The sequence below is a fragment of the Lithobates pipiens genome, unplaced genomic scaffold (assembly GCF_037356315.1).
Source record: "Lithobates pipiens isolate NorthernLeopardFrog02 unplaced genomic scaffold, aLitPip1_a1.2 Scaffold_8, whole genome shotgun sequence".
NCBI classification, from domain to species: Eukaryota; Metazoa; Chordata; class Amphibia; order Anura; family Ranidae; genus Lithobates; species Lithobates pipiens.
This window is the reverse complement of record NW_027507903.1, coordinates 10,810,387-10,832,592: the sequence shown is the minus strand read 5'-3', so window position 1 is coordinate 10,832,592 and position 22,206 is coordinate 10,810,387. Positions and strand designations below refer to the sequence as shown.

The 22,206-nt window shown below is 41.2% G+C and overlaps 1 protein-coding gene across 8 annotated transcripts in view; it reads right to left on the bottom strand.

Annotated features, from left to right (window-relative positions):
* Window positions 1-357: 357 nt before the first annotated feature.
* The window catches only part of LOC143961332 (C-myc promoter-binding protein-like), a 250,429-nt gene continuing 228,580 nt past the window's right edge, over window positions 358-22,206 (bottom strand). For 5 of the 8 annotated variants that reach the window (XM_077470587.1, XM_077470593.1, XM_077470589.1 and 2 more), the window contains 8 exons: window positions 20,924-21,028; window positions 20,579-20,780; window positions 17,566-17,820; window positions 15,932-16,049; window positions 15,819-15,845; window positions 7,528-7,690; window positions 5,846-5,910; window positions 359-1,096 (listed from right to left, as the gene is read on the bottom strand). In XM_077470587.1, the coding sequence (XP_077326713.1) occupies window positions 960-1,096; window positions 5,846-5,910; window positions 7,528-7,690; window positions 15,819-15,845; window positions 15,932-16,049; window positions 17,566-17,820; window positions 20,579-20,780; window positions 20,924-21,028 (1,072 nt within the window). In that variant the 3' untranslated portion in view covers window positions 359-959. Of the gene's footprint in view, window positions 1,097-5,845; window positions 5,911-7,527; window positions 7,691-15,818; window positions 15,846-15,931; window positions 16,050-17,565; window positions 17,821-20,578; window positions 20,781-20,923; window positions 21,029-22,206 lie in introns of all 8 variants that reach the window. The other 3 variants (XM_077470588.1, XM_077470595.1, XM_077470594.1) reach the window with 2 other exon arrangements.

The window sequence follows — 22,206 nt, the reverse complement described above, 5'->3', positions numbered from 1 at the left end:
GTTCTTTTCACATTATACAAATTGCTTAAATTTGTACACGGGAGAATAAAGAACGAGTCTGCTTTCTAGTACCGCGAAGCCGTGGGACATATCCCAAAGATAAAATGTGGAGGACGAGGAAGCAATATGGAGGATGAGACATCTATAAATGCTCTAGCCTTATTAGCTCCAGAGGGGGGTTCTCCTCTATCACAGCTAAAGCTTCTGCATCGTTTAAACCTATATGGAATTAGTGTATTTATTGCTGATCCAGAAATAGAGATGAAGTGTCAAATATTGAAAATTATATATATATATATATATATATATATATATATATATATATATATATATATATATTTATATTTATATATATATATATTTATTTGAAAAAAATAAAAAAACACCATGGGAGGCAACTCAAAGCGGCTGCTGAACCACAAATCCCACGATCTGCTGCCAGCTTCTGGATGTTGCCAGGAACTTAATCGATTAGGGGCTGAAATGTTTTAAAAAAAAAACGTGCCAAGGAGGCAAAAAATAAATTAGGAGATGACAGATTAAAAAGGAGCCCCACCAATGGGGGCATTGTAACATACCGCTTTATAAAACATTTCTTCACTCTGTACCTTTCCAGAAAATAAAATTAAAATTATGACTTACTAGGCATTTGAAACCCTATTTTACGCGAAGATTCTTTATAACATTAAATATAAATATTCTGTGTAAACTACAACACTCGGAATGATGTGGATCTCTCTCTCTTCCTCCTTTTTTTTTTATAAAGGACCTGAACTTCAAGCATAAGAGAAGGCTACCCTGCTTTTCTTCCATAACCCGATTCTCACGCAGGCCCATTCGCTAGAGTGAAAATCTTCCGTATTGCTTGTTCACAATGCTGGATCTCATCGGACACGCGGGGGGTGTCGAGATCTGCCGCATGTTAGCTATGAAAACGATGGGAGAGGACCAGAAGACGCTCAGAGGAATGGCTGCCCGAAGATTCTCCTGCATTCTGTGACGCCTGTGCTGGGGGGACGGTCGCAGATCTGGGTGCATTTCACTTGTTCGGGGCTCAGTCGGTCATAAGCGGCTTTGTATTCCCGGTCAAACACATCTGGAAGAGAGCAGTGAGAATATATATTATTATGTAACCACTTGAGGACCAGGCCTTTTCTGGCACTTTTTGTTTACAAGTTTAGATCAGTATTTTTTGCTAGAAAATTACTTATAATCCCCCAAACATTTTATACGGTGGGGATGGAAAGTATTCAGACCCCCTTCAATTTTTCACTCTTTGTTATATTGCAGCCATTTGCTAAAATCATTTAAGTTCATTTTTTTTCCTCATTAATGTACACTCAGCACCCCATATTGACAGAAAAACACAGAATTGTCGACATTTTTGTAGATTTATTAAAAAAGAAAAACCTGAAATATCACATGGTCCTAAGTATTCAGACCCTTAACTCAGTGTTTAGTAGAAGCCCCCTTTTGATCTAATACAGCCACAAGTCTTTTTGAGAAAGATGCAACAAGTTTTTCACACCTGGATTTGGGGATCCTCGGCCATTCCTCCTTGCAGATCCTCTCCAGTTCTGTCGGGTTGGATGGTAAACGTTGGTGGACGGCCATTTTTAGGTCTCTCCAGAGATGCTCAATTGGGTTTAAGTCAGGGCTCTGGCTGGGCCATTCAAGAACAGTCACGGAGTTGTTGTGAAGCCACTCCTTCGTGATTTTAGCAGTGTGCTTAGGGTCATTGTCTTGTTGGAAGGTAAACCTCCGGCCTAGTCTGGAGGTCCTGAGCACTCTGGAGAAGGACCTCATCCAGGATATCCCTGTACTTGGCCGCATTCATCTTTCCCTCGATTGTAACCGGTCATCCTGTCCCTGCAGCTGAAAAACACCCCCACACCATGATGCTGCCACCACCATGCTTCACTGTTGGGACTGTATTGGACAGGCGATGAGCAGTGCCTGGTTTTCTCCACACATACGGCTTAGAATTAAGGCCAAAAAGTTCTATCTTGGTCTCATCAGACCAGAGAATCTTATTTCTCACCATCTTGGAGTCCTTCAGGTGTTTTTTTTTTTTTGTAGCAAACTCCACGAGGGCTTTCATGTGTCTTGCACTGAGGAGAGGCTTCAGTCAGGCCACTCTGCCATAAAGCTCCAACTGGTGGAGGGCTGCAGTGATGGTTGACTTTCTCCAACTTTCTCCCATCTCCCGACTGCATCTCTGGAGCTCAGCCACAGTGATCTTTGGGTTCTTCTTTACCTCTCTCACCAAGTCTCTTCTCCCCCGATAGTTCAGTTTGGCCAGACGGGCAGCTCTAGGAAGGGTTCTGGTCCTCCCAAATGTCTTCCATTTAAGGATTATGGAGGCCACTGTGCTCTTTGGAACCTTAAGTGCAGCAGAAATTTTTGTAATCTTGGCCAGATCTGTGCCTTGCCACAATTCTGTCTCTGAGCTCTTCAGGCAGTTCCTTTGACCTCATAATTCTCATTTGCTCTGACATGCACTGTGAGCTGTAAAGTCTTATATAGAGAGATGTGCGGCTTTCCTAATCAAGTCCAGTCAGTATAATCAAACACAGCTGGACTCAAATGAAGGTGTAGAACCATCTCAAGGATGATCAGAAGATATGGACAGCACCCGAGTTAAATATATGAGTGTCACAGCAAAGGGTCTGAATACTGAGGACCATGTGATCTTTCAGTTTTTATTTTTAAATAAATCTGCAAAAATATGTCAACAATTCTGTGTTTTTCTGTCAATATGGGGTGCTGTGTGTACATTAATGAGGAAAAAAATCAACGTAAATGATTTTTAGAAAATGGCTGCAATATAACAAAGAGTGAAAAATTTAAGGGGGTCTGAATACTTTCCATCTGTGTGTGTGTGTGCATGTATGTATTAATATATGTATTAATATATGTATTAATATATATGTATATATATGTATATATATATATATATATTATATATATATATATATATATATATATATATATATATACACACACACACACACACATACATATACATATATACATACACATATACATACATACACACAGAATCTCACAAAAGTAAGTACACTCTCACATTTTTGTAAATCTTTTCATGTGACAACACTGAAGAAATGACACTTTGTCTACAATGTAAAGTAGTGAGTGTACAGCTTGTATAACAGTGTAAATTTGCCGTCCCCTCAAAGTAACTCAACACACAGCCATTAATGTCTAAACCGCTGGCAACAAAAGTGAGGACACCCCTAATTGAAAATGTCCAAATTGGGCCCAAATGTCAATATTTTGTGTGGCCACCATTATTTTCCAGCACTGCCTTAACCCTCCTGGGCATGGAGGTCACCAGAGCTTCACAGGTTGCCACTGGAGTCCTCTTCCCCTCCTCCATGATGACATCATGGAGCTGGTGGATGTTGGAGACCTTGCGCTCCTCCACCTTCAATTTGAAGATGCCCCACAGATGCTCAACAGGGTTTAGGTCTGGAGAGATGCTTGGCCAGTCCATCATCTTTACCCTCAGCTTCTTTAGCAAGGCAGTGGTCATCTTGGAGGTGCGTTTGGGGTCCTTATGTTGAAATACTGCCCTGCGGCCCAGTCTCCGAAGGGAGGGGGATCATGATCTGCTTCATTATGTCACAGCTCATTTCCTCAATGAACTGTAGCTCCCCAGTGTTGTGTACACCCCCAGCAGCTGCCTCTGTAGCTATAGTTAACGGGGGGGGGGGGTGATAAAAGTGTGGTTCAACAGTGGGGTTTCCTGTCTCCCACCCACCACGGGTGTAAATGCTGTTTGTGTATAAAAGGTCATGCAGCAGAGTGCAATGCAATTTCAGAGAAAAAAATAAATAAATAAAAAAAATTCCTACTGTCACGCAACCCACCTAATTTAAGGGGGCGCACTGTGCAACCATGTGCAATGCAGTGTTGGGGCTGTTGCAAGCGGTGAGGAGGCATTATTATTATTATACAGGATTTATATAAAGCCAACAATTTGCGCAGCACATTACAACGTGAGGGCAAACAGTAGTTACAATACAATTCAATACAGAAGGAAACAGAGGCCCCTGCTCGTTAGAGCTTACAATCTAAAAGTAGAATACCTTTCTCATTGCCTCTCAAATACCCTATGAAGGATTCAAACACAGATCACTCTTCATAGAGCAAGAAGTGTGTAAAACGAGCCCAAAGGCATATAGAAAAGATAAAAAAGGGACTCTGAAAATTAATGTGCAGTTCCAGGTGTGTTATCTTCTCCTTCTTGACATTTCGCAGATCAGAGGGTCTGAGTGCTACCAGCATGACTGTAAGGCTAGGTACACATCTGTGCGGGGGGGTTCAGTATATGCGTATAATCGCACACATTTCCACAACCGCATGTAGCTGCGCACACAGCACGGTGCTGCACAGAAAACGCGTGGGAAAGCCATTAAAGCTTAATGGCAACTACATGCATTGAGAAATGCGGTGCGGTTTCCCACGTGCAAAAGCACCATGTGATTTCTGTGCAGCTGTGTTTAAAAAAAAAAAAAAAAAAGTGACCTTTCCATGCAGGAAACACAGGCACAGGAGACCAAATGAATGAATGAGCTGCCATGCCTGTGCAAACGTGGCTCACAGAGCCACATAGATGTGAACAGAGTCTAAGAGAAGGGATAGGTAGAAATAATTTGGTTCTGAGATCTTTTCCCCGCACCCACTTTCACTATTTGAAAAACTGCACAGCCGTGCAGGACTCCACCCACATGGCTGCGTCGTTTACAGTTTCCTGTGAATTAATGTCTACAAATATTGTCAGCCGTTGTGGCTGACAGCTTACAGGTTTTTCAATGAGCTGCAAGGGCGCTGGTGAGCGTCGTAGTCGATTGGCTATTCTTGCTCTCAGGTAACTGTCTGCAGACAGTTACCTGACCCGATCACTGCTTCTGCCTTCTATCCCTTCTTATCTGTACTCGCCAGAATACAATTTCAAGAATAGGTTCACTTTAAAAAAAGAAATGCACATTTTTTTTTTCTTTGCAGGTAAAAAAAAAAAAAAGAATTTAGCTTTTTTTTTTTTAAGGAACCTGCGCTGTGCAAAAAAATAAATAAAAAAAAAAGCAAAATGTTTACCTGCAAAGAAAAAAAAAACGTGCATTTATTTTTTTAAAGTGAACCTATAACTTGAAATTGTATTGTAGCGAGTACAGATAAGAAGGGATAGAAGGCAGAAGCAGTGATCGGGGTCAGGGGCGGTCCGTCCATTGTAGGCGCATGGGCGCTGCCTCCCCTATCCACCAACACTGCCTCCCTCCGTATCCATGTGCCCTGCCAGTTTCAGGATGCCGGGTGCATGAATTCCTATGGAGTGGGGGGTGCCGGGTGTGTGTGTTTTCTGACGCAACCAAATTAGAGCCAGAGACTCCAATAGGCTTCAAAAATGGGGTGGGCTGCAGAGCATTGTGTCTGGAGCCCACCCAGTTGTTTTGCAACAGCGATTGAACAATCGCTGTCGTAACACTGACCCTTGTCCTGGCCAATTGGGAAGCGGGACTGATGACCATCACCCAATTGTCTAAAAGGAAAGGCGATCCCATTGGAGGCCTAGGAGGAGGGGAGGAGATGCACAGCGGAAGCTAGGAGAAGACACAGGAACCGCTGCCCCACGTGCCCGGACCCCGCCGCTGCCCCACGTGCCTGGACCCCGCCGCTGCCCCACGTGCCCGCCACCTAGATGGTGTAAGTGCCAGGGGAACGGCAGACAGCGAGGGTGGTGGGATTTTTTTTGTCTCCCCCCCCCCCCCCAAAAACAACAAAACACCATCCGCCACTAGATCAGTTAGGACACAAATCTCACCTATGTCAATGTTCTCTCTTCCGAGGGCAACCAGAGACAAGAAGAGAATCTCTCTGTATAAACTCCTACAACACAAAGAGAATACATGTGAAATCTGCAAAATACAAACATTCATCATACAGTTCTGAGAAGTCCACAGATATAACATTGGGTCATACACCACGCACCCCCCACCCCATAACATACAATATGTCTAAGGCACACACACGGGCCATTTTGGCACATGTTTGGGGGACACGGAGGCAGGTGCAGATTCTATGACTAGCTATATAAAAAAAAAAAAAAAAAAAAAAAAGAAAGGAGGTGGCTGGACGCTGAGCGGTACTCTGAGTGTTTAGAGCTGTATGTGTTCAAGCCAATTAGCTGATGATATAGGCTCCTCTTTTATGGCTTCTATCACACTAGCAGTTGAGGGGCTGTAAAACCCAGATGTTTTTTACCACCCCCATAACCGCTTCCCCATTAGCTGCAGATGCCAGGGATGTACACATGCCATGGCATGCTGCAGCAGGAATTACATCTTCTGTCGCTGTCGGCAGGTGTAGTGCCGCCAAGTGTAACACATTCAAGTAAATAGGGCTGCAGCCCCAGAAGATTTTACCCCCTTCCAGACCAGAGCACTTTTTTGTGATTCGGCACTGCATCACTTTATCTGACAATTGCGCGGTCGTGTGACGCTGCACCTAAAAAAATAAAATAAAAAATCGATGTCCTTTTTTCCCCCCACAAATAGGGCTTTCTTTTGGTGGTATTTGATCACCTCTGCAGTTTTTATTTTTTGCACTATAAAAAGAAAAAAAAAAGAAAAAAAGAAAAAAAGCAGTATTTTTTAGCTTTTGCTATCAGCGATTTTTATTGGGACTGCAACATTATGGTGGACACGGACAATTTTGACACATTTTTGGGACCATTGTCATTTATACAGCAATCAGTGCTATAAAAACACACTGCTTACTGTAAAAATGTCACTGGCAGGGAAGGGGTTAAACACTAGTGGGGAGATCAAGGGGTTAAGTGTGTTCTAACTGAATAGGGGAGGGGACCTGTGTAGGGGACATGACAGATCACTTTTTATACTCTATGAACAGACAATCAGTCCCTTCTCCCCTCAGAGAACTGGAAACTGTTTACACACACAGATCCCGGTTCTCGGTGTGCCACCAGCGGTCGCGGGAGCACGTCTGATCGTGCACTCGCATCGGCTTTCGGGAGAGAGTGCCTCTGGCGGTGCACGCCCCTAGTAGCAACAGGGCGAAACGATGTTACATAACGTTGTTTTGCCCAGCCGTGCCATTCTGCCGCAGTAAAACTGCGGCAGCTGGTCAGCAAGTGGTTAAGCGCCCCGCAATGGAGTGCAATTCACATCCACTGCACTACACAGTTGCAGGGTGCTTATTACAGCGGCCCTATTCAAATTAATGGGGTTCCTAGCGTTGGGGCTCAAGGGGATAAAGGGCAGGCAGTGAGGAGATAAAACCCCTCCTGTCAAAAGCTCTCTAAAAAGCGATCTGAACGTGGATTGGTCTTCAGAGATAACAGCACATGTGAATGAGCCCTTAGTGAACTTGTTAAATGATTTCAGCTGCTACATCCACAGAATCTGCACTATAAAACAAGTAGTTGCTTCTCCTTGGCTCCACAACCATGAGAGCAGTATAAAAATCTTCTGGTTGTTGTAGTACCTCTGCCGTGTTGCTTTGTGACTGTGCTGCAAGGACTGGAGAATTTGGGTCATAGGCCCATAAACATTGTTGTTCTTGATGCTCTTCACCAGGCCTTGCAGAAACTCCTGATCCACGTTTTCATCCTCCTTCTGCTGTGCAAGAGCCAGAGGATGTTCTTGGGCTGTAAACAGACAACACAACTTTATTAGTGTGCACCTCACAGACAACACAACTTTATTAGTGTGCACCTCACAGACAACACAACTTTATTAGTGTGCACCTCACAGACACCACAACTTTATCAGTGTGCACCTCACAGACACCACAACTTTATTAGTGTGCACCTCACAGACAACAAGAAAACAGAATCAAACTCACTTCTTAAATTTAAAGCTAAAATTTAGGTAGGACATTTTTTTTTTTGCATAGTTCCAGCTTGCATCAATGTTAGAATGAATGTGCCATACTGAGCCAATCCATGCAGAAGCTGGAAATTTCTCTAGTAGGCACTGCTAGTCCAGCCACCTCCACTAGCATCCAGGTCCCACGTTGTGAGGCCGCCCTGCTGCTTAGCAAACGAATGAATGCAATGTGTTCTCTGACTGGACAAGGTGGAGACTAGACACATGCAATTCGTTTAGTTTCAAAGTCGCTTTTTAAAGAATTTTGACAAATTTGTCAATTACAAAATTTCCGGAATTCCAAAATCCAAATTTCCGAAATTCCAAAATTCCAAATTTCCGAAATGCCCAATTTCCCCCCCCCATATCCAAAATCCCCCCCCCCATTTCCGAAATCCCCCCCCCCCTCATTTCCGAAAATTCGGAATTTCCCCACCCATTTCCAAAATTACGAATTTTCCCCCATTTCCGAAATTAAAAATTTTCCCCATTTCCGAAATTAAAAATTTTCCCCATTTCCGAAATTACGAATTTTCCCCATTTCCGAAATTACGAATTTTCCCCATTTCCGAAATTACGAATTTTCCCCATTTCCGAAATTACGAATTTTCCCCATTTCCGAAATTTCCCCATTTCCGAAATTACGAATTTTCCCCATTTCCGAAATTTAGAATTTTCAGAAATTGGAATTTTGGAAATTGCATAAATTTGAAAATTAAAAAATTTGGAAATTTGAAAAAAACAAAAATAAGAATGAAAATCTGAAAAATCAAAAGAATGAAAATCTGAAAATTTGAAAACCCGAAAAAATAAATATTACATTATTGGTATCGGAATTTCCTTTCAAATTTGGCTGTTAGTGAACGCAACGAGTACAAATTTATCCGATGTTACGAATTATCTGAAATAAATGAATGCTGTAGCTAAACGATTGGAACATTACGATCTAACAATAATAATAATAAAATGTTTTTATTATTAATTTGTTCCATTCCATTTGTTTAAATGCGGCATTCATTATTTCAGCTAATTCTTAACTAAAGATAAATTTGTATTCGTTATGTTCACAAAAATCCAAATTTGAAAGGAAATTCCAATAATTTAATCGTTAGTTATTTCAAATTTTACTGATTTTCCTTTAAGATTTTTGAATTTCCAAATTCCAAAAATGTGGAAATTCGAAAATTTGAAATTCGAAAATGCGGAAATTCAGAAATGTGAAAATCCGAACTTTTGGATTTCCGAAAAAAAGCAAACAAAATAAAAAAATTTTTTTTGTCAGTGCACTTGTCTAGTGGAGACTGTGACATCATTGCCTTGCCTCATTCCTTTCAGAGGGCGCTTTGCATTCATTCAGAAAACGCAAAATGTTCTCCAAATGGCACCCATGCCAAGCGAGCAATTCGCTCTGCAACAGGGCAGCTCCGTGATACTGAACCCGGAGGCGACCAGCAATCACTGTTGTAGCAGAGCCCACTAGAGTGACTGGGCATGTATGGTGGCTACCGGTGGGACATCCTGCATCTTTGCGAGTATGGATCCCTTAGTATGATTCCCAAATTTCCACCTACCTGATACATTTCCATGTTCATTACTAGGTTATATCTTTTAACCATTTTACTTTACAGATTATGTCTATGCATCAGCCGCTGAAGAGCAAGACAACTTACGAAACGCGTTGGATCACCATAGACGATTTGATTGCTGTATGTAGCCATGTAATGGATCTGTATATTTGAGCTAACTGTTTGGCATTATGGCGCCTTTTCCCAGTGTTATTGCTGGCATATACACAGTAAACCTCTACTATGTTTTTATTACACTGATCCAAGTTGGACCAAATTTAACTATGTTAGAAAAGCCATTCAGTGCATCTACACTTCTACTTTAGTCTTTTGACTAAAATAGCAGTTTAGTTTTAGTCCCATTTTAGTCTTTTGACTAAAATGCCATTTTAGTGGCATTTTAGTTTTAGTCCCATTTTAGTCCTTTGACTAAAATGCTGTTTTAGTCGTATTTTAGTCATCTCAATTGTTTTAGTTTTAGTTGTATTTTAGGCGACTTAAATAGTATTAATTTAGTCGACTAAAGTAATACTGCTAACATCTCAGGTACATTTTAATAGGTTTAGTTGAATTTGAATACATTTAAAGTGGTGTTCCACAGAAAAAAATAAATAAAAATCATTAAAATTCCTAAAAATAAAATAAAATAAAAAAGTGGATTTTTTTAAAATCACCTCTAAATGCCTGTTGCTAGGGGGTCCCTCCTAGTCTGCCTCCTCCAGCGCCTGGGCTGGTGACATCAACTCCCCTCAGCGCAGGAAGGGCTCAGCTCCGCCCTCTCCCTCCTGTCAGTCATCTGGGACACGTGGCAGGTCCCAGATGACTGCGTGGCCAATCACGGCACCGCTCGCGCATGCGCAGTACCCACAGTTAGAATGCCGGCGGCGCCGAGCGGAGGGGGGGGGGGGACGAGGGGAGGGCTTCGTTCCACCGCATCACTGGACCCTGGGACAGGTAAGTGTCAGATTATTAAAAAAGTCAGCAGCTGCAGTATCTGTAGCTGCTGACTTTTAATTTTTTATTTATTTATTTTTTTAAGGGGAACTCCTCTAAGCATTTCTTTAGAATTGTCAAACTCATCATATACCCCTAGAGTAAAAATTGAATAACGTTATAATTTATGGTATTTAGGGTTGAACATGCACTACAGACACAGGATTTAGCTGTTGCCATATATAGTCTTTATAAATAAAACCAAGTTTAACAACCAAGCAAAAATATTGCTTTACAACTTTCAAGTGCAACTTGAAAATATAAAAAAACAAAACAAAAAACTGTAAACTCTAATGTCATTGCACATATGACCTGAATATTTTACCAACGGTAAATATTAGGAAAAAAAAAAAAAAATTAAGAAAAGAGTTTTTCTTTTTTTTTTTTTTTTTAGTTTAGTAGATGCCCCCTACATATTCTGTGGTAGTGCAGTGTTAATTTTGGCGTAAAATTTCAATTGTTTTAGTCTTTTCACTAAAATGTCGTTTTAGTCATCTCGATTGTTTTAATCCTATATTAGTAGACCAAAATATTATTATTATTATTTAGTAGACTAAATTAAACACTGCCACAAAAGGCTGCCAGACCTGGTCGTTTTCCATTCACAGAGCACTGTGGGTGGCTGGGCAGAGCCCCGCACAGCCTGCGTCTTTTTTGAATTGTGGCAGCAGACACAGGGAGAAGAATTCTGGTCTGTAATAACAGCGGGGATGGGGGGGGGGGGGGGGTTGTGTGGGTGGATGCATTCATAACATGTTGCATGCTACACACCCTGAATATGAGTGTAACAGAGCTGCAGAATCAAATGTTAAGAATCGAGATCACGATTCTTTCCCTCTCGCGATCTTAAAGCATTTTCCTGATTCTATGCAGAGTTGCTGTCAAAAAAACAAATAATAATAAAAAAAAACAGGCAGTCTGCCAAGTTTAACAACATTCCTCAGCAGTGGGCCTAACTATAAACATTGTAACATTTTGTTCTTTATGATCAAAAGGAATGAACTTCGGTCTGTAAATGAGGGAGGTTTAGCCAGTTAAAGACGAAACCCTTTTCTGACACTCGTTGGTTTCAAGTTAAAATAATTTTTTGCTAGAAAATCACTTAGAACCCCCAATTTTATAATATATATATATATATATATATATATATTTATTTTAGAGCTGCACAATTAATTGTCAAGAACGGTTATCGCGATCTTGACTAAAGGGTTTCACAATTCTTTCTATGCAAAGAATTCTCTCTGCTCTTCTGAAGCCACAGCCCTCAAAAGAAAGGAAAGAGAAAAACTGGGCAGCACAACATTCTTTATCAGTTGAACTTAAGTATAAACATTGTAACAATTTGTCAAATGGAAAAGACTTTGTGTGGAAGTGAAAAAAAGTTTAACCACTTAAACACTAAACCTTTTTCTGACATTTCTTGGTTTCAAGTTAAAATCATTATGTTTTTGCTAGAAAATTACTTAGAACCCCCAAACATACAAAAAAAAGAAAAAATATTATATATATATATATATATATATATATATATATATATATATATATATATATATATATAATAATTTATATAAAAATATAAATATATATATATATATATATATTTTTAGCAGATATCTTAGAGAATAAAATGGTGGTTGTTGCAATATTTTATGTCACAATGTACTTGCGCAATGGTCTTTTAAATGCAATTTTTTGGAAAAAATTACTTTAATGAAGGGGGAAAAAAAAAAAAACGAAACGGTAAAGTTAGCCCTTTTTTTTGTATATATATATTTTTTTTTTTTTAGCAGAGACCCTAGAGAATAAAATGGTGGTTGTTGCAATATTTTATGTCACACTGAATTTGAGCAGCGGTCTTTCAAATGCAATATTTGGGGAAAAAAAAATTGCGATTCTTATGTTTCCACAACACCGTGCAGCTGTAGTGTAATGTGTAATATGTAACATGTTATGAATTGTGAACTTGTCCTTTAATTGAACAAGCTGAAGTTAGAAGCCGATTGGCCACCATGCACAGCTGCGCCAGATTTAGCACTCTACAATTTTAGTAAATCGCCCCCATTGTGCTTTATCAAACCGATAAAATAACTTTTTGTTCAAGTTTGAAAAGGAATAAAACAAAAACAAACTGCAAACGTTGCATACAGCACAAAACACACACAGCTCTCAGATCTCAGTGCAGGTTTTCAACACCACATGAGTGTCCCCCGGACATCCGTTATCTGACCCAACAAAAAAACCTCATGTAAGGAAATCCAACAGCACAGATCGGAGCGCGGCATAAAGATGGAGCACTACACACAGGCATGCAGCAGAGGCACTGGCACTAAAATGACTGACGGTACAGTTTACACTGGAAGACAAATCTGCACTGCCGAGACAATCTCTTCATTTTTTTTTCCCCCCTAGTTTGGTCATGGGGGTTCCATGTTGTGCTCAGGTCACGGTGTGATCATACGCAAATCACACAAAGGAGCAAAGAATTCCAACTTCGCTGTGTTTGGGCACACCATGTGAGCTTCTGTCACAGAAGTGATAATAGGGTTACGTGATGTATCAGATTTAGGCCTTGTTCACACAGAAGTACTTAACCGCATCAATACCGGGCACTTCCACCCCCTTCCTGCCCAGGCCAATTTTCAGCACCGTCACATTTTTAATGACAATTGCACAGTTATGCAACACCGTACCCAAAATATATTTAATTATTTTGTGGTGTTTAATAAACAAAAACGGAAAAAAAAATAAAATAAAGGAAAATGTTGAAAAAAAAAAAAAAGAGAATAGTAAAATAAAGTTTCTACCGTTTCATTATAAAAGTTTGCAAGTATTTTTTCCTTCACTGATAGGCACTGATAATCAGGGCACGGATCATCAGTGGTCGGATCATCAGTGGTCGGATCATCAGTGGTCGGATCATCAGTGGTCGGATCATCAGTGGTCGGATCATCAGTGGTCGGATCATCAGTGGTCGGATCATCAGGGCTCAGATCATCAGGGCTCAGATCATCAGGGCTCAGATCATCAGGGCTCAGATCATCAGGGCTCAGATCATCAGGGCTCAGATCATCAGGGCTCAGATCATCAGGGCTCAGATCATCAGGGCTCAGATCATCAGGGCTCAGATCATCAGGGCTCAGATCATCAGGGCTCAGATCATCAGGGCTCAGATCATCAGGGCTCAGATCATCAGGGCTCAGATCATCAGGGCTCAGATCATCAGGGCTCAGATCATCAGGGCTCAGATCATCAGGGCTCAGATCATCAGGGCTCAGATCATCAGGGCTCAGATCATCAGGGCTCAGATCATCAGTGCTCAGATCATCAGTGCTCAGATCATCAGTGCTCAGATCATCAGTGCTCAGATCATCAGTGCAGATGTCCCACCAAACTTGCTGGTTACCGGCTCCCCTCCCTCTCCTCATGCTGCGACAGCGCATGAAGAAAGGCAAATGGTGATAACAGACAAGTGTGTTTACATGTGATCAGCTGTGGTTGCACACAGCTGATCACATGGAAAAGGGCCGGTATGATTGGCCCTTTACCATGATCAGTTGTTTCCAAAAGACATCGCGATTGCAGAGCACGCTGCATGCGCACCCCAGGGGGTGTGTGTGTGTGTGTGGGGGGGGGGGGGGGGCATGGTTCTGGGAGGACAAAACAGGACAGTGCTTTAATCATTATGCGCCTATAACGAGGGTCTGAACTGGTTAAATGCACACCCATGTAAAGGGCTGTGTTTGCCGACATGGGATGCACAGGCGTTCAGTCTCTCTGCACTCGGGGAAGTCCCATTCATGTCTTATTGGAAACAGCAGCTGCATGGACAAAGCTGCTGCTTGACATTCATGAGGGTGTGGGTGTGTCCCCCCCCCCCCCCGAACGCCCCCTGTCTGCGTTTGGGGACACGCACTTGCACGGATAGCAAATTGTGTCTGTGTCCATACAGCCACTGCTCTCAATAGACATGAAAGGGACTGCCTGCACCACCTGTGAGGGCAAAAACAGCCCTTAGTACAGTTGTACGTTGAAGTACGTCCATGTGAACGAGGCCTTATGAGCTCCATTTTTTTTTTTCCTTTCAAAGTTTTAGATTGGCAGGGAAAATAAATGTCATGGTTACCTTTTCCAGTGGAATAGGGTGTCACTGGAGATATTGAAGGCAATGCTTGCCAGTTACAAATCCAGAATAGAAAATAGCTGTATTAGGTCATAGGCCTCACACACGAAAACGTGTGATGGGAGAACTGCTGTGCTTTTTAAAAGTGGTTGTAAACCGCTGAAATGAAAAATGAACAAAGCATTTCATTCTATAGTGTGTAGTTTCCTCAGTCCAAAGCACTTGGTGTGTTTTGGGTAGCCCATTGGCTATGTGGGCAACACAGTGGCTAAGTGGCTATCATTTCCGCCTGGTAGAACTAGGGTGTTGGCTTGAATCCCAACCGCCTGGTAGCACTAGAGTGTTGGTTCGAATCCCAACCGCCTGGTAGCACTAGAGTGTTGGTTTGAATCCCAACCGCCTGGTAGCACTAGAGTGTTGGTTCGAATCCCAACCGCCTGGTAGCACTAGAGTGTTGGTTCGAATCCCATGTTCTCCCTGTGCCTACATGGACTTCCTTCCACACGCCAAAGACATACTGGTAAGTTAACTGGCTCCTGTCTAAATTGGACCTAGTAAGTGTATGTATGAATGCGAGTTAGGGACCTTAGATTGTAAGCTCCTTGAGGACAGTGAATATACAATATATACATAAAGCGCTGCGCAAATGGACAGTGTTCTATAAGTACCTGTAATAAAAATAAAAAATAAATACAATTTCTATCTACTGTGTCCTTCCTCTGCTATCTGCACGAGTCACTTCTGACAGGTTATGCCAACTCCAGGCCTGTGATTGACAGCTTCAGCTGTGCATGTTTCCCTATGAGAATATGCAAGGGGGGGGGGGGGTGTCCTTTCCCTCCATCCAGATCTCAGTCAGTGTGCGACATTTAATCCCTGCCTTCAGTTTTGTTCTGTGTAAACTGCACATTTTGAACAGCTGTTGATAAAAGAGATGTCTGCAGATAAACAGGTACAACTTGCATATGTAAGGTTTACAACCGCTTTAGGCAACCGATCATATTCTCCCTTTCGTTGAAAGGCTAACATGCCTTTCTATGGGCAGCACCAAAATGATCCTTTCAGCCACCTTCACATACAAGGCCCGGTAAGAAGCTCTGGGGGGGAGTTATGGAGTATGTGTTCGTATCAGCAGGACAGGTGACAACACATTACTTCTCCAGGGCAAAAGTAGTCATGCAAAGACAGACACAGATCACTGTACAGCCAATTAAACACCGGGAAACTCACTCTCATAAACTACAGTGCAGTTTTGACCTGTAGAAAATAAGATTAATAGTCATCAAGACGTGACTCCAGATAGAACCTGGCTATTAGTAGAAGTGAAGGAGCGGAGAGCTTACTTAGAGTGTTCCACAGAATGTAAAGCGGCTGCCGGATATCCTGGTGAAGTTTCAGGTTGTCCCACAAGACTTGAATAAGGACATGCTTGCTGTCCTCCGATATTGAGCTCCGAGGGATCTGCCAAGAAGAAACACAGCAACGATGAAAACACAGAATATATTCACAGACACCAACCTCCGATTTGTATAAAGGTCTGTACATTAAAGAGGAGCTCCGCTCCAGGAAGATATAAAATACAAAATGAACCAAAGTGTAGGGCCACCCTAAAAAAAACAAAAACAACATTAATATTCTTAAAAAAATATATATATAAAAAAAAAAAAATTTTACTCACCAGAAACCCCTGTTGCTCGGCAGTCTTCCTAATCTGCCTCTTCCTATTCCGCGGCGCATTTTCTTTAATTCTTCCTCCTCGTCGAGGTTCCCCGTTGTCTTCTGGGACATGTGTGTCCCCCAGGAAACAACTGGGCCATTCAGAAAGCGCTGCGCGGCTTGGGCATGAGGAAACGGGCAGTGAAGCCGCAAGGCTCCACTGCCTGTTAAGATGGACTGATCGGCCTCGGGGCGGCCAACATTGCGGGCTCGTTGGACAGCTAAGTGTCCTTATTAAAAGTCAGCAGCTACAGGGTTTGCACCTGCTGATTTTTTTTTTTTTTTAAAAGGCGTGAACGCACCTTTAAGGACCACCCTATAGCAGATTTACTGCTACAGAATCTCTAGAGAGAGTATATATATATACACCTCTCTCTATATATATCTATCTTTCTCTATATATATATATATCTGAGAGAGAGAGAGAGAGAGAGAGAGAGAGAGAGAGAGAGAGAGAGAGAGAGAGAGAGAGAGAGAGAGATCTCTATATACATACACACAATTCTACACTTCCGTCTATGGAACACGTGCGCCGTCAGCGGGTGGCCCGCCAGAACCCACCGATCGTCAAGCAGAGCCACAGAACGGAGTTCTACCCATGTAAACAATGCAGAGCTCCGTTTTGACAGGTGGAAAGTGATGGATTGTGAGTGTCTGCAAAGTAAGGGGTAGCGATGCAGCTCCAAGAGCGTTGGTGTCTCTAATAACTGCCCTCCCCACTCTCAACTTCAGGTGCAGGCACTGCAATGGTGTAGAAATTTGAAGAAAACGGCTGAACGGCCACACGCCGAACAACACCTTTTATTCGTGGCAAAATCTCTTACATTATGGTACAGACAGGCTAACGCGTTTCACATCAATATGAACTATGATTAAGCATCCATACTGATAAAAACTGCAGCGGTGATCAAATACCACCGAAAGAAAGCTCTATTTGTGGCAAAAAAAAAAAAAAGGACACAAAATGTATTTATCTACAGCATTGCATGACTGCGCAATTGTCAAAGTAACGCAGTGCCGTATAGCAAAAAAATAAAAAATAAGCCTGGTCATGAAGGGGAATAAATGTTTTCCGGAGGTCAAGTGGTTAAAATATTTGCTAAAAAAGTTCCTCAGATCGTGCTGTGATTTTCTACTTCCTGTTACAGTAATGCAGTTTTCAGTCTGAGCATGCGACAATGGGATAATAAACTCTGGCCCCTGGATCTGGAAGACTAAGCCACCAACACACCAGTATGCGGGATCCTGGCTTTATACCCACCTTTGAATGCTTGTTACAATGTTCAGAGGAAAGGATCAATCCAGGGAGGTTGCTGGGAAGGTTTAGCCTCCGAAAATACCACACCAGATTCCAGAAAACGATGGGATGATGATCCACAAAGCCTGGAACTGTAATGGATGGGTCACCCTCATTCTCCAGTAAGCTTTCCAGTTCTTTCCACACTACAAGTGGGCTGAGGTAGGGAACAGTGATTGGCTCAGGATGGGATGTCCTCCAGTCCAGCTCTAGTGAGTCCTGTTTTTTTTTTTTTTTTTTTTTTTTTTAACAACAAAAAAAGATATTAGAAGGTGGAAATGAGGACAAAGGCAGAAGTTGTATAATATGGTTGCAAGCACAATATGGGTTTTATTCTTATTCAATTATTCTATTATTCAATATTCTAATATTCCTCCTCCTGTGTACTATAACTGGAAAAAAGTAGAAAAATTTAAAGAGTTTGTCGCCGTTGTATGGACGTGTGCAATTTTAAAGCGTGACTCGTTTGGTATCCATTTACTCGGTGTAACATCTTCTTTTATATTTAAAAAAAATTGGTTATGTATTTTTTTTGGGCATTAAAAATTCAAAAAGGCTTTTTTTCCCCCAAAAAAATAGTGTTGAAAAAGAACAAAAAAAATAAAAAAACACGCTGCACAAATACAGTGTGACAAAAAAAATAAAAATTGCAAAACGCACTTTTTTTATTCTCTAGGACCTCTGCTTTAAAAAAATAAATAATAATAATGTTTGGGGGTTCCAAGTAATATTCCAGCAAAAGCTACTGATTGTTACATGAAAACAAAATAAGGTACTGATTTAATTTATCTGTAGTTAGACAGCCTGTATTTTGTGAAGGCAATAAGTTAAAGAGGAGGGGAAACCTTAAAAAAAATATATATTAAAAGTCAGCAGCTACAAATACTGCAGCTGCTGACTTTTAATAAATGGACACTTACCTGTCCTGGGTGCCCGCGATGCTGGCAGCAGATGACAAGCAATCGCTTGTCTCTCGGCCGCCCCCGCCGCCATCCTCGGTCAGGGAATCAGGAAGTGAAGCGTTGCGGCTTCACTGCCCGGTTCCCTACTGCGCATGCGCGTCCTCACTGGTCCCCGTTGTGTCTTGGGAACTGTGTGTTTCCCGGAACACAACTGGGGGGGGGGGGGCATGTGCTGCTAGCTATTCCCGAAAAGTGGGTGCAGATACCTAAATTATACAGGTATCTGCACTCCCCTCCCCCCTGAAAGGTGCCGGGGGGGGGGGGGGGCAGGAATCCGATGAGCGTAAGTTCCACTTTAGGGTGGAAAAAAAGGAATTGATTGTTGTGCCCTGGGGTGGCAATCAAACACCCTGAGTATATATGTGCCACATCCTAATAAATTGAGAATTGAATGGTAGGAAAAATGGACTTTAACGACACGTAAAGAAAAATATAACACATTTTTAATGGTTCACATAAATTACTGACGTATACAGTACACATTTAATAAAACACATAATTTATACATAGAAAATGTGTTTTATTAAATGTGAACTGTAATTTATGTGAAACATTAAAAATTTGTTATATTTTTCTATACGTGCCATTAAACAAATTTTTAATGGTTCACATAAATTACAGACGTATACAGTACACTTAATAAAACACATAATTTTCTATCTATAAATTATGTGTTTTATTAACTGTGTACTGTATACTTCTGTAATTTATGTGAACCATTAAAAATGTGTTATATTTTTCTGTACGTGTCGTTAAAGTCCATTTTTCCTACCATTCAATTTTCTAAATAACTACATAAAACAGAATGCATTAATTTGCATATCTCATAAACCTGTATTTTATTTATACTAGAAAATAGAAAACATATCAAATATTCAAACTTAGAAAATTGACCGTTAAAAAAAAAAAAAAAAAAAAAAAGTAATTTTGACATTTATGGCAGCAACATGTCTCAAAAAATTGGGATAGGGCAACAAAAAGCAGGCGAATTAAATGGTGCCAACAAGGAAGTGCTGGAAGAACATTTGGCAGCTATTTAGGTTAATTTGCAACAGGTTAGTATCATAATTGGGTATAAAAAGAGCATCTTAGAGAGTCAGAGTGCCTCATCTACAGTACATAATATCAAATAATTCAGGCTGCATTCACACCTGAGCAATTCGTTTTCAGGCAGAAAGTTGCGCTTTTTTTTTTTGCACAGGTCAAAAAGGTCACTAATGTAAAAAGCAGAAAACCGCCTGTAACCTGCCCAAAAAGAAGCTCAAATTTTTTGAGCTTCAGGCTTTTTGCTTCAGGTGACAAAATGCTCAGATGCGAACAGGTGCCATTGAAATAAATGGCATTTTGCTTGTTGGGCGTCTTCTGGGTGTTTTTTTACGAGGTGAAAATGCTCAGGTGTAAATGTAGCCTCAGAGAATCTGGAGACATCTCTGTGCTCAAGGGACAAGGTCCGAAATGCTATATTAGATGACACAGCATTAAAAGCAGATACAACTCTGATGAACATGACTGCGCGGGCTCAGGAATGCTTCCAAAAATCACGGTGAACACCGCTCCCCCCATGCCATCTGAAAACGCAAGGCAAAGCTCCGTCATGCAAAGAAGCAGCCATCTCTGCTACATGATCCAGAAGTGCTGCCATCTTCTCTGGGCCAAAAGCTCATTTAAAATGGTCTGCTGCAAAGTGGAAAACTGTTCTGTGGTCAGACGAATCAAAATTTGACATTGTTTTTGTCAACCATGGGCGCGACGTCCTCCGGACTAAAGAGGAGATGGACCTTCAGCGCTCAGTTCAAAGGCCTGCATCTCTAAATGGTATGGGGGGTGCATTAGTGCGTATGGAACGGGCAGCCTGCTCACGTGGAAAGACACCATCAATTCTGAAAGATATATCCAGATTTATCCAGATTTCCAAATCATTGAATTCTGTTTTTATGTAGCTTTTACACAGTGTCCCAACCTTTTTTTTGTAATTGGGGTTGTACAATAAGCTGAACATGCCCCAGAGTACTTACAGTGGGTGTCCGAAAGTTGGTAGGTAGACTGCCTGTGGAGACGTGGCTCAGATTGCAAGATGGCTTCTCATCCAAAGTGCTGAACGTACTGACGCTTCTCACTACGGGAAGACTAGGAGAGGCCGATTCGCTTGGAACCATCTTCCTCTTCCCAGTCGGTATATTTATAGTTCTGGTATTTAAGTCCTCTAGTTTTCCTTTGCTACAAGAGTAAAACATTAAGATCGGGTGAATATAGCTTTGAACAACGGTACTGTGCTTGCAAGATGAAGAATTTAAGATGCTCAGAAGACGACTTGAAGGGTAGGAAAATAAAATCACCACCCAATCAACACCAATTATTACCTGCATGGGGCGTCTGAATAAGCTGGTGGGATAATTGCCGACTTTGGCCTCTGACAACCGGAAGGGTGCATACTATCTGTGGATGGACTGACTTTTAAGAAGTACCTGTCACAGAAACAACAAAGATCATACATCTGAAAGCCATTTTAAAAACACTCTATTCTGAAATAATGACGGCATGTTCCAACGCTGCACATGAATGCAACTAGCAGCTGCACAAAAGCTCAATGATACTGTAACCGCATCTGACCTGCTTTACAGTAATACCTTGGATTACAAGCATAATTTGATCCAGAAGAATGCTTGTAATCCAAAGCACTTGTATATCAAAGCGAATTTCCCCATATGAAATAATGGAAACTCAAATGATTAGTTCTACAACCACTGCTGGTGTATGCAGTACTGTATGTGGCCAGAGGTGCGGGGGCGCTGGTGTATACAGTATTGTATGTGGCCAGAGGTGCAGGGGCACCGGTGTATGCAGTACTGTAGGGCTGAAACAACTAATCAATTATGAAATGAATCGATTAATAGGCCAGTAACATAATGGGGTTTAAAAAAACTAAAAGGAGCCCTTTATAGTACAAAGAGCAAATAATCACTACTGTAAATATTACTTTCACTGTTCTACAGTAAAAAAAAAAAAAAAAATGAACCCCTTATAGTAGTGATTATCTGCTTTTTCTACTATAAAGGGCTAATTTTAGTTTTTTTTAACCCCATTATGTTACTAAACCTGTTAGTCCTGCTTCACATCTATGTGTTTTTTGGTGCTTTTTGCAGAAACGCACTACAGTTCATTTACATGGTTTCCTATGGGACACGTTCACGTCTGAAAGGGTCAGGGACTTTTAACGCAAAATGGTGCTTTATTGGTTCAATATACTTCAATGGAGAAGCTGCAGAAAAGCGTGCAATGCATTTTTGCAGCAAAAAAAAAAGCAAATTGCAGTAAAATCACGTGCGCAGAAATCAAAACGCACAGCAATAGGCACTGCAGAAACAGATCAGAAGCAAACTGCATAGGTGTGTGCCGAGCCTTATGCTGGCCACACCGATCAATTTTCAGATGAGAATATTCATACAAAAAAAAATAAAAAAATCTTTGTACATTTGCTGAATGAAAGAATTTTGTTTGAAATTTTCACTTGTTTTTAAAATGAATGTAATATCTGAACGAAAACCACATACACGGTCTGAAAAGTCCCTTGACTAAGAAGTTTTCTATTTCTAAATTTTCCTGTCACTGTGGTTGAAAATGAACGTCAATTTGACCCACTTTT